Below are 15,980 nucleotides of genomic sequence, written 5' to 3'. Positions count from 1 at the left end.
CTACTCTGCTACAGTCCACGTCCACAGTTTTCAACATATAATGTTCAAATTTTCTGTCATGGTACAGGTCAAAGGTCATAGCAAATATAAAAAATCAGTAGAAACTTTGTATATTTATCTTCAAACTTCACAACAATACACCAGGGCTTTGTCAAACGCTAGCTTGGCTAAACATTTGACCTTGACCTTCAAGGTCAAAGTTGACCTTGTAAAATGTGTTAATAAACCATATTGAGTAGTCTATCATGAAGGCCATGGAGAGAACTGAATCACAGATTTCGGGGAATCACAGTCCATGAGCTCCAGACTGAGTCACTGACTGCATGTGATTTTCATTAGCATTAAAAATAATCCTCATATTTTAAATGATCTTAGTTTGTCCCGTGACCTTTGACCCTCTGCCTGTGTAAACCGTGTGTTTCTGTGTAGTTGGAGCTGGACACACTGATGTGTGAATGTGTTTAGAAGCTTCAGAGCTGTGATGTTCAGTCGTGATGAACTCTGATGGATTTAGATGATCAGCATCTGCAGTTGGTGATTATCTGATATTCATCGTATTTTACAGCCATATCTGTAAATCCAAACAGTCTTTGAATCCACTTCATGAGGAGATGATGGTTTGTTTGTTTTGTTGATGTTGTCAGTGCTGACATCAGCTCAATCATAAAACTGTGGACTCCTTCATGATCATCTGGTTGACCCATGATCCTCACATTCTCCTCCTGCAGGAGTTAAAGTTTATTATTAACTCCTCACTGAGGTTGTGTGAGGCAGGAGTCCAACATGCATCAGCACTGCCAAAATGATCATCATAATTATTATGATCACAATTTGGGAAGGATGAAGGTCCATCAGGGCCAGGGTGTCCTCAGCTTCCTGTTCAGAGACAAACATGATGTCAGCTCCTCACAGCAGCCCGTCTGATCTTAATGACCTTACAGTACCATAAGTAAAATGTGTTCACAGTAGATCACACACTCACAGTTAAAAATCACAAACTGCTCCTCAATAAAACCAGAAGTATCAATAAAATAATAATATGCAACCATGAATTAATTAAAAGCTTGTCTGTACAGAAATGCCTTCAGCTGCTTTTTAAAGACACTCAGTGGATTCAGCGTAAACACAGCGGGGGAGACGACCTTGGTGCCGCTGCCTGAAAAGCACAATCCACTGGTGTTTTGAACCGAGTACTGCAGCAGCAGCAAGACCTCTCTGCATCATATCTGTTATTAACCTCTGTCTCTCTTCCACAGCATGTCTTTATCCTGTCTTCCTTCTCTCACCCCAACCAATCACAGCAGATGGCCCCGCCCCTCCCTGAGCCTGGTTCTGCTGGAGGTTTCTTCCTGTTAAAAGGGAGTTTTTCCTTCCCACTGTCGCCAAAGTGCTGCTCATAGGGGGTCATATGATTGTTGGGTTTTCCTCTGTACGTATTATTCTAGGGTCCACCTTACAGTATGAAGCACCTTGAGCTGATTGTTGTTGTGTTTTATTGTATAAATAAAATTGAATTGAAAACTTTACATTTGTGTGTAAATGTTACCTGCTCTCAGTGATGAATACACAACACCTGGATCAGCTGACTGCTCTGCAACACACACAGAAGGTGAAGTTTCCTGCAGTGAAACAGATCAAGCCTCTTTTCTCTTCTTCCACATCAGTTACTTAGCAAGTGATTAACTCATAGCTCTGTGGCCTTTCCCCACAGCAACCTGACACCAGAGCAGAAATCACCTTCAGCCTCTCAGACTCTTGAACCCCTCCCACCCCAGATGTGAACTGTTTGTGACACCACCCTGACATAAGCGCCATCAGAACAGTTTCTTTCTCCCAGTCGTCGTAACCCTTAAGTCTCTCATCGATCCTCATTCTGTGATGTTAAACCTGTTAAACTGTGACTCGCCTCTTGCCAACAGTCCACTTTCTCATACCGACCCCCTTCAGGTCTTGGCTCAGCTGCTGGACTCCCATCCAGATGTTTGTGTTCTATGTACAGTGTCTTGAAAAAGTATTTATACCCCTTCATCCTGTAAAGTGTGGTGTGAATCTGTGTTCAGCCCCATTAATCTGACTACATTTTGTATTTCCTACCTTCTTCCCTGATCTGCTCTGTTTTTCTCTCCGCTGTGCTGCACATTTATTGTTATGAAAAAAAAACCTGATCTAACAAAATTAACAAAATTCATTTTCTTCATTGGTACCTGCAGTGAGAATCCTCACGTCAGAGTAGACAACATGTGTATCAGCTTGATGTGTATCTGGAAAATACAAACACACACACTCAGGTCATGTTACAACTACAAGCAGAGGAAACACAAACAGATGATGTTTCAAATCTGTAATCGGCTGCAGTCTGCACAGAACCTCAAACATACTGACTCATGCTGAGCCACACTGACGGATTCTGGTTCACCTGTAACGAAGTAGATGTTCTGGCAGTTTGGTGGTCTGGAGCGTTCAGCTGTGTGTTAACACAATACCAACAATAAAGACAGCAGTGATTTTAGAGATACATTTGTTAACATTGTGGGAAGGTTCTTGAAGCCATTTCCAGACAAAGGTAACTGACCCCGAGGTCAACGCAGACAGCCTTCAGAGGAAACAACAGAAACCCTCAACCTCAAGCCTCTTTCCATCATTTCAGTCAGATGTTTCCAAACCTCAGTGTGATCACACTTCAGAAATATGACTGCATAGGAAATAAGTCTGGTCGCTCAGCTAGCCTGCCTGTAGTCCAGCTGTTTCACCCACTGAAACATCTGAAGCTTTATCAAACCAAAAGTTCTCTTAAAGGAGCAGCTGAGAGCAACCAACATAGAAACATCTGGCCTCAGACTGCAGCAGCTGGGCTCCTTGTTGTGATAAAAAATAAAACATATGAAGTCAATGTGACAGAGTTCGTACCATTTGCTTCATTTTGCTTTTTGCAGTGGAAAAGAAGTGGAACTAGAACCAAGAGCAGAACCAGAAGAACCACAGGAACCAGGCCTGCTATGAGTGCAGTGAGAAAGGAGGTGAGACCCTGAGGAGGTGATGAAGCAGTGTCAGCAGAAGAGTTCACAGGAGGAGTGGAGTCTGAGCTCCTGTGCTGAGGAGGATCTGCAGGAGAGATGATGCAGACGGTTCAATCATTTTATCAGCAGGTCATGTCTGTAAACAGGAAGTGATGTCACTGTTCTGACCTCTGACCCTCAGAAAGCTCTGAGGAGACGGTCCAAATGCTTCAGTAGCACAAGAGTAGAGACCTTCATCAGACTGTTTGACCCTTCTGATGACGAGCTCTGCTGCTGTTCCAGGTCCAACATGACGTCCATTAAAGGAGAAATAAGCAGCAGCTGTGTCACCGCTCCTCTCTCTGCAACGCAGAGTGACATCACTTCCTGTCCACACAGGAAGTGCAGGAATCTCCAGGATCACAACTTTATCTGACAACAGAAACACAAACAGAGCAGAGTCAAGAGCTCCTCTCAGACGAGCTGCTTCCTGTCTGAATGACCACCTCGCTGTCTTCCACAGTGACAGTCTTACACTCTCAGCTCACTGACAGACATGTATCCAACATCTGGAAACATCTGCACAGAGACACAGCTGCAACATCTCTCTGTCTGTACCTGAAACACTGATGGACACTTCATCGCTCTGCTGTCCAGATGAGTTCTCACAGAAGTAACTTCCATCAGAGGAGACGGAGTGATCCAGAACACAGGAGGAACCATGAACCCTCCCAAAGCCTGCAGCTGCTCCACAGTCCTCAGTGAGTCCTCCTCTGGTCCTCTTCACTGTCCATCCATCAGCTGTCTGTCCATCATCAACACAACTCAGAGACACTGAAGAAGATCCTCTGAAGACCTGCTGAAGGTTTGGACTGACAGACAGAGACACTGGAGGACACACACACACACACACACACACACACACACACACACACACACACACACACACACACACACACACACACACACACACACACACAGTAAGTGTATTTGTGTTCTTGTTGGAGTCTCACTGATTGTTTTCACTTCCATCAACTCACCTGCAGAAACAGTCGGTGCAGACAGCAGCAGCACACACACACCTGTAACAGGAGGTCAGAGGTCACTGAGGGTCAGAGGTCACTAAAGGTCAGAGGTCATTGGTTATTAGGGACAAGTTACCCCTGGAAGGGTCTTCCAAGGGAATTTGGTATTTGCATGAGCCGTTCTTCTTTCAGGCTCAGAAATGTTGGATGTGAGCTTTTTGTGCAGTTTCTATTTTTATATCAAGAGAATAATTTAGCTTTCAAACTACAGCAGTTAGTCTTCTCACTTCCCAAAGAAAAAAAAAACTTATTCTGATGACACTTCTGTGAACAGTGTCTGTGCTGATGTTAAGAGGATGTTTGGAGCTCCGCCTTTCACCTGACCTTTCACACCATGTGCCTTGGGACTCGATGACTATCTTCTGTAACTGTAGATACCGGTCTGATACTTCCTGGCTGAGCTGCTGTAATTACTAAATGTTTAAACTGTGAAATAATTTCACTTCCCACATAGCACACAGGTCTGGGCCAGATCTGGTGTCAAGCTGGCACTGCTGGCTGACGTCTGGCATGGTAAGTCATCCAGATATGGGCCAGGCCTGACATAGATGGCACTGTTTATGACACTGCCAGAGGCATGCCGCATCTAGCTCGATTATGGTTTGGTTTATGTGACCCAGGCTCATAGAAAACAGGTCTGGCCCAGATCCGGCATCAAGCTGGCACTTCTGAATGACTGGTGTCATGGCAGGGTGTATGTCAACCAGATGTGGGCCAGGTCTGACAATGATGGCACTGTTTATGTACCTATTTTCCTATTTTAGTTAGAAGACCCTAGAGTTGGATGTTTCAGACCACTTTTGGTCTCGTCTTGGTCTTGACAGACTTTGGTCTTGGTCTTGCTGTCTCGGTCTTGCTTTCTCAGATCGACATAGTGTTCGGGAGATTTGGAGTCAACCATCGGTGGAGCAGGGGGGTGGGGCAGAAGCCCGGGGTCTTTTGGAGTGTAATTTGTTTCATGGTTAGATGCCTGACTGACAACTGTATAAAACAAAAACTACACACAATATTCGAAGCATATAGTGTACAGTTGTAAATTCCCCCTTATTTTGGTATGATCCGAGCTCAGGCACTAGGCGACTGAGAGCGAGGGGGGAGAAGCTGTTGCCTGCGAGTTTGCTGCAGAGAGAGGAGAGCTTAAGTTTGACCAGGTATCAAAGCAAATCATTCGTACTGAACTAATAATGTAAATATGACGGTGTATCACGAATATTGATATCAAACTGATCACTTGGTTGCGTTACTTGCTCTTCGGGTGAATCAACAAATGGATAAATAAAAAGCCGAACAGCAACGCTGATTTTTTTGAGTCTTAGCTTACATTTCATATTTTCAGTTGTTTCCCTCCACGGCTAAACAAACTCTCTAAATCGGTTTCAGTCATGTACTGATGAACACAACAATGGACATAAGGAGCTTCTTTCAAAGAAAAAACTCAGGTAGATGTTATTTTATATATTATGCTTTGGATGTTGTTCAGTATATTTCTATGCAAAACCAGAGGAATTTCAACACACAGCAGTATATTCACAGTTTAAACCAGATATTTACACTTTATGGAGAAAACATAAAAACTTTTTTTTTACTTTTAAACATCAATTTAGATTAAACTTTTGTTTTAGATAAATAAATGTTGAAATATCTTTCGAATTAGTTAAATGCCAGAATAAAGAGAGACAGAGCTGTCTATCACTTTGATCAAATGTAGGAGTACATGTACACTAAGTTTATTGTTAATTAATAAGAAACTCCAGATGATTCCATTCTGAGCTGAAGAAGCTTCTGATTGGTTAGTAGAGTCCATGTGAGTAAACTGGTGGCACAGCTGTGGATGCATATAAGGCAAAACACAGAGCCTGTTTCTGTGACATGGGAACATCAAGAGATGTCAACCAAAACACCAGGAAGAGAACTGTGGAGCTCCATAAGTGTGGCTCAAGTTTGAATACAATTTGGTGCCATTTGCAATTAAGAAATACAGACAGTTTCTCTCTTTACTCTTAAAGTTAACAAATGTGTTTTTATATTTATCAATCTAAAAAATAAACATTTAGTCTGATTTGATGTTTGACAATTAAAAAAAGTGTTTTTATCTGAAGAGTGTGTAAATATCTGGTTTCAACTGTATATTTGATGATGTTGGTGTTTGGCTTGATTGTCAGCACACTTGGCCACCAGTGTGTCTGCAACTGGCCTTGTGCTGGCCCATGTGTGGGCCACCTCTGGCAAACCTGATCTGGGCCACCAAATTCGTTGTGGTATGTGGGCCATGTGTTAACTGACCACAGGAAATCACATGATAGGGTGGGGCTAGGTTTCACAATGAGCTCACCTGAAACCTTGGCTGATTGTGACCTACACCCGTTTTCACACCTTGGCTCATGTGATTAGGATCAATAGGGGGTCCATGTCCCTCTTGGGGATACAGTCCCATAGGGCTTAAATCTGGCACTCTCCACCATTTGACCCAAGAACTGAAGAAGCTGCTTGGATGAAACACCTTAAAGGAACTTAAAGAAGTCCAGACGCTCTTTCCAAGCTCCTTAGACAACATTTAGAATAAAAAAATTCACAAACCAACGTGTTTCAACAGTATGACCCTGTTACAGTACTAGCCTCGTGTTCACTGAGCTCTTTAGAAAGGTCCATTCTTTCATTGATGTTTCTAAAAGCAGTCTGCATGGGAACTGCTGGATTTTATACACCTGTGGTCATAAGATTAAAAACACCTGATTTCAGTTATTATTAGCTCTGGCCCAATCATTGGTATTTTCTAATGAATACCATCTCTAATTGATGCAGTTAAGTCTGATGATAGTCTGGTGTCCTCTATTTCTAATGTAAATGTGTTTTTTCCTCTGCGAGTGTGTGTTGAAGCTCAGATCGTGAATCAATGAGTAGATAAACATTTGACTCACCAAGGAGCAGAGAGGCAGACGGGGTCTTCATGGTGACTGAATGCTTTAAGTCTGAGCAGCGTAGACGTCTTCGGCTTCACAACTTCCCTGTTAACACTTTCACTGCCTGAGAAAACGCTCCACTGATGAGAAGCACACCCACACAGCGCCTGGTTAAGTTTCGATAACTTTTTGCCTTAATAAATGAAATTCTCATTTTAAAAATTGCATTGGTTATTTACTCAGGTTGTATTTGTCTAATATGATATTTGTGCCTTGGTTATGAGGGTGCTGATGATAGCAGTTACTCTAATCCTGGAGACGATGCTTCAGAAAGACGTGTCTGATGTGTCTGTGTCTCTGTAGAGCCTGAAACATGCTCATTGCTCAGGTTCATTCCAGCACTTTCAGCAATCTCCCTCCAGGATTCTGCCATCTGTGAGTCTTTATACTGTGATTATTATTCCTCATCCTTGAAGTTATTCTCTCACTCATCCATTAAAACAGAGTCGGCTGTATGGAACAGACCAATCACAAAACTTGAAGATTGTGTCAACACAACGACGTAGGTTTACCTCAAGTTACAGCGCAGAAAACAGGACGTCTCTTAGAGAACTGTGTGGTTAGCATGTAGCTGTGCTATAGAGAAGAAGCAGAGGTAGAACTCCAATGAGTCTTTGCAGATCGAAGGAGAGCCATTAGTTTTTATTATTTAACTTTTGATGCCACAGGTAGTCCTGCTGAGACTCAGTGTCTCATTTTTAAAACAGACCTGGTTCAGCTGAACGCTGGTGTTGTAGTTTGAGTGCAGCTGTTTAGCATCTCTCGTTGGCTCGTGACCACAGGGTGAGGTGGAGATACAGACTGACTGGCAGAGTGATAATGTTGCTTTCACTCTGTCATTACTTAAGTTTAATACGACAATTTTAAAAAAGCTCATTATCTGCTGTTTCCAAACGTTTTCTACATTTTACACCTAAAAACATGGCTTAGAAGATCTTTAATCATAAATTCTAATCTTATGCCTTCTCACCCACCTCTAGTCACTTCATACCCCCAGAGCCCACATTTGACCTTTTATGGGCCCAGAATAATTGTTTGACTTTTATGAAATATTTCTAGTAGGAATTGTGATTAATGGGATTCAGGTTGGTTGATGTGTTCAACCAAAGCACCAGTGTCAGAAGTTTCATAGCTTTTCTTTGAAGGTCATCAGGCCGTGCAACAATGCGTTTGCAGGATGTGATCGATGGTTCAGTTCAGTTTAACGTGGGCGTTTCATTAAAGACAAAAACAACAGAAGATGATTTGAAGGGCAAACAGAGAAGAACAAAGACAGCAGCACAGAGCTGAGCTGATCTTATCAAGACTGTCACGTACTGTGTGACAACAGCTCATCCCACCGAGGCGTGTACCTGCTTTCATAACGTACGCTTAAACATGCATGTTGATGATGCTTTAGCCTCAGCAGAAGTGACCGCAGAGACAGAGACTGAGATCTCTGACTCTGTGTACTGGAAACATGAACCACAGCGAATACTGACAGACTGAAAGATTTAGCTCAGAGCGCTGTGGTCTGCTAACATTATCACAGCACACTGAGATAATTCAACCACTGTTAGCTCTTCTTATTAAAGTCTGTAAAGAAACAAGTTTATCAGGTCTGAACTTCAAACAGTTGATTATTCATTATCTTCAACCATGCACATGTCTTTGAGGATGTGCTCCATGAGTCACTGATGAGCTCCTTTATTTTCTTTGCTTTAAAGTCACAGGGCCCCCCCCATCTCCCAGAAGGGGGCTAACAGAGCCAGTAGACACCTGAGCACCCAGCCCCAAACACCAAGAACCACCAATCTAAGTTGTGCAATAATCCAACTGAAGGGGGGGTTGGAAGGTTACATTTTAGACACTATGGCTGTACCGGTGTCTTCATCCTTCGCAGTCTACGTGGGCCATGTCCTTGGAAGACCGAGAAGGTCGGAAGTGCAAGGCTTGTGAAAGGGGTGGGTGTGAACATTAAACTTGTTGCTGCCTTTCATAGTGTGTAACTTGAAGGCCCTGAGTACTTTCTCCCACACTGGAAACACTGGGATGATCACATTATTTGAACATTACCTAATAAGACTGATTCAGCACAGACAGTTATGTTAAACTTTCCTAGCAGTCCTTCACAAACAGGGAACAGTCTGTCTATTCTCTCCATCTGTCAGCTGCTGCTGGCTCTTCCTCCTCCTCTTCCTCACACACTGCTGAGTTTGTCCTGGTGGATCATCAGGGCTGCAAAGCCTCACAGATGATGTGCAGCAGTGGCTCCCTCAGTCTGTCCTCACTCTGGACACTTGCAGTCGTCACACATGGAAATCAAATGTGTGATAAGCTGCAGGATTCAGACACAAGTGTAACTTATAAACACATGTTCATACTTTTATTCCACAATCAGAGAGAAAGAAACAGAGAGAGAGTGCAGGACAGACAGACAGGTGACAGTCTCAGGTGTACACACTGCTACAAAACAGCACAGAGAAGCAGGATTTAGTGTTTGTGTTATTACGAGTGTAAACAAGAAGAGTTCCAGATGGTGCAGTGGACACATGTGTGACTGCTGTGATTAAAGCATCTTTCTTTCAGCTTAACGAGTGAACCGTCAGCTCGTTCAAACACACGTTAAAGTCCGTTTGGCTCGACACCACCGAACAGAGGCAGCAATATAACATAGCTCACATTAACAGTGCAGTGAATCCTGTTTGTGCCGTGATATTCAGGACTGCAAACCGAGCAGCATCACTGACTTTCAGCTTGTTGTGTTTGTGGATATATGACTGACTTTAATTATCCACAGAATCATCACATCTCTGTAAGATTAAGGTCGACTATTATTAAAACAAAGTAACCGCTGAAAGTACAAACATCACTAATGTCACATCACATGTGGCCAACAGTAATGTTTTAATGTTCTTCATTATTAAACATTCGCACATAAATAAGTGACATAATATTCAGTACTTACTTTTCCAAGTTTACTCTTTGGCCGCCCTCATCCGCCGTTTTTTTTTTTTCTTCGACAAAATTATCCACACCCATCGCCGCGCTATGCATTCTGGGATATGTTGGGCCACGAAGTCTACACCGCCACATCCTTAAAATTCAGGGAAATGAAGGACACATTTGAGGGCCGCATTTCGAGCAGCCTTTGAATTGGGACAGCCTTTTTCGCGTTGCAGTGACGTAATCGGCCTTAAAATGCGGCCTTTAAGGCTGCAGACCCTGAATTGGGATACAACCCATGATGCCACTGGGAAAAGTAAAACTCAGCCCACTGAACATGGAAAAACCAGACTCTTCAAAATAAAATAAAACAAAATAAAACAGGAAACATGGAAAGACGTTGACGTAATAACACAAGCTTGACAATAGGATGTGGAACACAGACATGAAGCACATGACAGGCTGAGGAGATTAAAGCACGGGCGTAACCAAACAGAGGACAAGACAGACTTACACAGAAGACAGGAAAGACTAATAAACCAGGAGACATAGAAGAAAACAGACTAAAACAACTTTGTCATTGTCTGGGTGAGTCTGGGGTTTTTCCACTCTGCTGGGCTCCACCTTCGGGTGGAGACTCCAATCAGCCTTCACACTTGACTGCAATCAAGTCACCGGCATTTAAGACCAGCACTGACGACAACCGTCTGTCAGACAATCCACACCAGTTGGTGGTGGTAATGCACCATGTTGGTGTTTGCCAGTAAAACAATATGAAGAAGAAGAAGCCTTCTGTCAGATCTTCAGCTAACTGTGCCAGGCTGCTGGTTTTCTGCTAGCAGGTTATACTCTCTTCATCGTGGCACGTAGTGATGGGTAGATGAGGCCTCGTGAAGCGTTTCAGCACATTCCCCAAACTGTATCGACACTGTGTCGACAGTGTTGCTCCATACTGACACCTGCTGGACCTTAAATACCATTGCAGGCAACTTACTTCTCACAACAGACACTGATTCAATGACCTACTCATACTTGTATACACTGTAAGGTATTGTACTTTCTGTGGAATCATTTTATATCTTTTACATTTCAAATATTAGGGACATCTTTAAAACATATTGTGAACGACATTAAGTGAAAATTAAAATGAAAGTATTGTGAATGTAATATCATTAACATGCACGTTATACTTATTTCGTGCCCACGAAGTAGTATTTTGTGGCCACAATTTATTTATTTTTTGGACCATGTCATCAGAGGGGCTCCGTAGGCTTTCACCTGGTGTCTGTGACTAAACTGTTGACTTTCTTCTAACGAGCTGGTCTGTGTTACGTTATTTGAGGTTATGAATGTTATCTGACTGGAGGGATAACTCACAGACTTACACATACTAATGTTACTGGAGAAATGAGAAACACATTATTACATTATGAACACATGTGAATTCAGTCATCTCCATTTTCTGAACACTTTGTAGAATACATTTAATGAAGCAGTTCATAAACAACCCCTAATTTTTATAAAGTGCCATGTGTTTAAAGAACCAAGATTCATACGAGCTTTTATTTGCAACGTTTAAAAAAACGAGCATTACATTCAAACCAGGGCAGATTCAAAAACCAGAAAGCTGGGAAGAGTTGTTATTTCTCCCTCTGTCGTGGTCTCTCATTTGTTAATGTAGACGTATTAATGACATCATCGTTTATTGTTGGGAAACGCCGCCTGTCAGTGTTTCCTGTCCAACAGGGAGGAGACTGCAGGCGCCTCCTTCAGCAGAGTAACGGAGCTGTGTGGGAGCTGTCGGTGGCAGCAGGTAGTAACTCATACTGTGCATCTGTTTCACTCTCAGCTGTTAATCTCAGACAGCGTTTCCATATGAAACACATCTGTTTGTGTTTCATGTACAACTTGTGTGTCTCCCAGGAGCTGCTGTGCATGTTCGTTTATAGTGAACTAAACTGATCACAGTCAGAGTTTAAACACGTGGAGTCACACAGACATGATATAAACTCATATAGTCACATGATCACAGGAACTCACCTGCCCGTGCAGGTATGAATGTATGAACCTGGTTTTATTCTTGGCTCTGATCCTCATCCTAGTTCCAGCTGATCGATCACAGATCAGAGAACCGATCAGTCTGTTTGTAGGATATTGATCAGCTGGCACAGCTGGGACAGACTCCAGCATCAAACCCACCGACCCATGTGAGTGTCTGACTGCCCTCTGTGTCCTCAGGGGCACAGGAACCTCTGACTGCTGAAGAAACAGTCTGAGGAGGAGGAGCTGGTGATGAAGAGCAGCCTGTGTATATACAGTATCTGTTGTTATTCAGCCCTGAGGAAGATGAAGATGCAGCCTTGGTTTGGCCTTCCTCTGCTAACAGCTAACAGCTAACTAACCTCAGCCAGATGTTCTGCAGCTGTTTGTCTAACATTAGAAGTTTATAATGATGATGATCGTGTTTCTGCTGTTTCTGCTGATGTAGTGAAAATGCTTCATTTGAGTTAAAGTTCAAAGCTGCTGACTATCAGGAAGCATCAGAGAAGATCAGACAAACATCATGAAACACCCCTCTGACCTCAGAGCTCCAATCAGAGCAGGAAGGACCCGTGATGAACTAACTTAGATAAACATGGACTATGAATGCAGAGCTGGTTTGGAGCTGTGGAGACTTACTGAGGAGTAAAGTGGACATGAAGGAGTCACAGAGGGAGGAGGAGGTGAACAGTGATGTTTGTTAGACAGGATCAGACTGAAGAGGGAACATAAGAAGAGTTTCATGCTGGATTTGAACAGGACAGGAAGATAAGCTCCGCCCAGCAGCTGAGTCCTCTCTGCTCACACTGGTGTTGGACTGCAACATCAGGGAGTCTGCTTCCACATCTGGTTTCCACAGCTGGAGGAAGCTGTCCCACGAGCACGCCTACGCCCCTCTGTCATTACTGAAGTAGTGATGGTGTTTAATCAGTGTGAGACTGTTTCACTGGTCCAAGCAGAGATTTACATAAATGAGCTTTTATGAGTTCTTATATTATCTGATCAGGCCGTTTGCTCCTGTTAAAGAGAAATGTGCATCGAACGTTGTGGGTATTCATGAGTCTAACAGTTTAAACCTGTGTGTGACGTTGTGTCCTTGAACGGCCCTGACAGACGGCTGTAGTCCATAATATTAATGTTTCCTGCTGACTGAAATAAGCAGCTGAGCTCTGTGAGGGCAGAGCTGCTGCTAACAGGTGAGTCTGTTACCTGGACTGGACTGAGTGAGCTGCTGTGTCACAGCTTTATCAGTGACACACTCAGCATGTGTGTGTGTGATATGTCACAGTGCTTGAAACACACATGAAAATATATTAAAAGTTGATTCTTTGTTCTTTTGGTTTGTGGAACAAAAATCAGCAACGAAGAAACGCGAGCGTAAAACTTGGTGTAGAAGTGCAACAAACGTAAGCCGGCTCATCTGATGGTGTGACGCTTGAAAAGGATTTGCGCACCTACATCATTATTTACGGTTTAAATTGTGCTGCCTTCAGGTGCACCTGGTAAATTCAGGAATCTCTACTCCAAACCACAGCAGGTTGTTTTAGAGGCTTTTCTGGGTTAATGTTGGTTTGTTGGCAGAAACATGTCTGTGATCGCTGTGTTGTTCTTTTTGATGCAGGATTTCATGTAACTCGGTGCTAAAATCATAACAATGAAGTTGAACAGTTCTAGTGCTCATGCGGCAGCTAGCATGCGGCAGCTAGCATGCAGCAGCTAGCATGCAGCAGCTAGCATGCAGCAGCTAGCATGCAGCCTGTTTCAGTTGCTCCTGCTTTTACTCTTTACTCTAATTTTTTCTTACTTCTTTCTTTGTCCTTTACTGAGTGTGTCCATCTGTTTAAAAGCTTTCTTTTCAAACATGTGGATGGAGAGAGTTTTTGTTCTGCTGTTGCTTTCACTGAGGAATGGGAGCGCAGCACAGCAGCTACACACCAGAGATCAGCTGAGCCGCCTGATGCTGGTGTTACAGATTAACTGGTGTCTCAGATTAACTGGAGACGGTCAAACAGATGTGTGACAGACTTTAAGGAGCTGCTGCCAACAAACCAGCAAATAAACACTGAATATTTCATGTGTGACATTTGTGAGGTGGCCTTAAACACAGTCCGTCAGTCTTTTTGCTCTTGAACAGTGAAATATTAAAAACTGTCTGGAGTTTATTTGGTGATGTTCTCGTGCACGAGGCGAAAACAGCAAACAAACGTCACAGTAAATCTTTCCAGCTGATGTTAGGCATCCTCCACCTGCTGAATCCACTTCAGCCTCTTCCTGCTCATGTTCCTGTTTAGAGGCACAGTCGGCCTGTAAATGGAGAAAACTGAACACAGGAATATTTGGATTTGCTTCTTTTTCTCTGTTCATGTTCAACTTGTCTGATTCAAGCTGGGAATATTTATTAGAAACAAAGTGAATAATATTATTTTATTATCACGTTGATGCAGCACATGGTTCAGTTAGCTTTGTATAAACACGTGTTAGAAATGTTCTTCAATCACCTCTTTTTACTCTCATTTCACAGCCAGTACTTTTTACTTTTACTTGAGTAAAATGTTGAATTAGTACTTGGAGTATTTTTAACAGTAGTACTTCTACTTAAGTACAGAATGAAGTTCTCAGTCTGCTGTGCATCTTTAGTCACTGAGTAAATGGTAAATGGCCTGTATATTCACACTTCACACTCTTTTAAGTAAAAGAATAAACTATTTAAGTTGGGTTTCACTTGGCTTTGGAATATAAAACAAAACTGCTTGTACATAGATGTGGTGGATGAAACAGCAAACAAACATCCAGTTGCCCATCAGCACGTTGATGCTGATAGAACAGACCTGAAAGCTATACAGTGGGGTTTAGCAAAGGTGGAAGTTGAAGAAAGTGTGACTCCAGTACCTTAGAGTTTTCAGTTTACAACTAAATATTTCTAGGCCAGTGGAACACAGCTCCACTCCTGCAGTTAGATAGAGACTGGTCTCAATCAACATACAGCTTTCAGTCTGCAATTTAAAATGAGGTCATTAAAAAATACTTTAGTAGATATTGGTTATAATTATCCATCACAACATTTAGAATTTAAATTTTAACCATTTTTAGGGTATAACTGGCTGTTTTTGACTACTTTTGATTTTACCTCCACGTCTCACCTTTAAAAGTGTTTATCTCGCCTTGTTTGGTCTCATTATTCTCAGCACAACCTCACATGTTTGAATTTACTGTTATCTTTTCCATTTTAACATACTGATCTAAATTCAGACAAAAACATAAAATCAGAGGAGAGAAAAGTTCTTTTTGTCACTGTAAAAACGAATCAGTTTTATAGCTTGAAATGCAAACATAAATTGTAAATGAAATTTTAAAAACCTATGCACAAGTTGTGCAAAGAACAACGTTACATGCAGATATTTACCTGAAATTGCAGCAAATGTGTTTTTTTAAATAACCATTTCAAACTATTTACAGAACAATACAGGTGTTCTGCATTAAATAAGAAGGCACACAAATGATTTGTACCATTAAAATTGATTCCTGTCCACTATAAGACAGAGGAGAGCAGGACACCTCCTGCAGGTCTGACAGCAGGAGGTGTATCACTCCTCCCGTTTCCCAGCTGGAGACGGCGTTCACTGTAATCTGCATTTGTGACGTTCATTAGTGCCCTCACTGACACACAACATACAACAACGAATACACTACACACTAATTACACAAGACAACACAACACACTAACACTCCACACTAAACATCACAAATCTCTCTGTCTCTCTCTTGCTCACTCTGTCTCGCTGCCCTCACTCCCGAAACGTTCCCCTCGCCCTACACAAACAAATGCGTGTGTTGCCATTTTTTAAAAAATTGGTCGAGATGTCTTGATGCATTCTCAATCATCCAGGAAAGTAAATCTCCAAAAGTTGATTCTGTTCATCTGGACGTAGCATTTTGTGGGAGAAACGTTTCGTCATCATCCAGGTGACTTCTTC

The 15,980-nt window shown here is 42.4% G+C and overlaps 1 protein-coding gene across 1 annotated transcript; it reads right to left on the bottom strand.

Annotated features, from left to right (window-relative positions):
* Positions 1-2,219: 2,219 nt before the first annotated feature.
* On the bottom strand, positions 2,220-7,030 carry LOC147333563 (uncharacterized). The gene is made up of 7 exons (XM_086285808.1): positions 7,000-7,030; positions 4,037-4,078; positions 3,615-3,884; positions 3,186-3,428; positions 2,908-3,102; positions 2,379-2,464; positions 2,220-2,261 (listed from the first exon to the last, which is right to left on the bottom strand). The coding sequence occupies exons 1-7, from the start codon at positions 7,028-7,030 to the stop codon at positions 2,220-2,222; spliced, it is 909 nt and encodes a 302-aa protein (XP_086141934.1).
* Between the last annotated feature and the right edge of the window lie 8,950 nt (positions 7,031-15,980).

Source organism: Aulonocara sp. 'chitande type north' Nkhata Bay, linkage group LG3 (genome assembly GCF_057382095.1).
Source record: "Aulonocara sp. 'chitande type north' Nkhata Bay isolate Kocher_YH1m ecotype deep benthic linkage group LG3, A_spYH_male_GT1.1, whole genome shotgun sequence".
Taxonomy (NCBI): Eukaryota; Metazoa; Chordata; class Actinopteri; order Cichliformes; family Cichlidae; genus Aulonocara; species Aulonocara sp. 'chitande type north' Nkhata Bay.
Note: the sequence above shows the minus strand (reverse complement) of the source record. Positions and strands in the feature narration are given on the sequence as shown.

Bases quoted from the DNA above. Each gene is read 5' to 3' on its own strand.
- LOC147333563 (XM_086285808.1), bottom strand. From the start codon at position 7,030: ATGAAGACCCCGTCTGCCTCTCTGCTCCTTG. The intron at 3,885-4,036 runs GTGAGTTGATGG...TGTGTCCTCCAG, and splicing joins TGCACCGACTGTTTCTGCAG to TGTCTCTGTCTGTCAGTCCA. The intron at 3,103-3,185 runs GTCAGAACAGTG...TCTCTCCTGCAG, and splicing joins GAGCTTTCTGAGGGTCAGAG to ATCCTCCTCAGCACAGGAGC.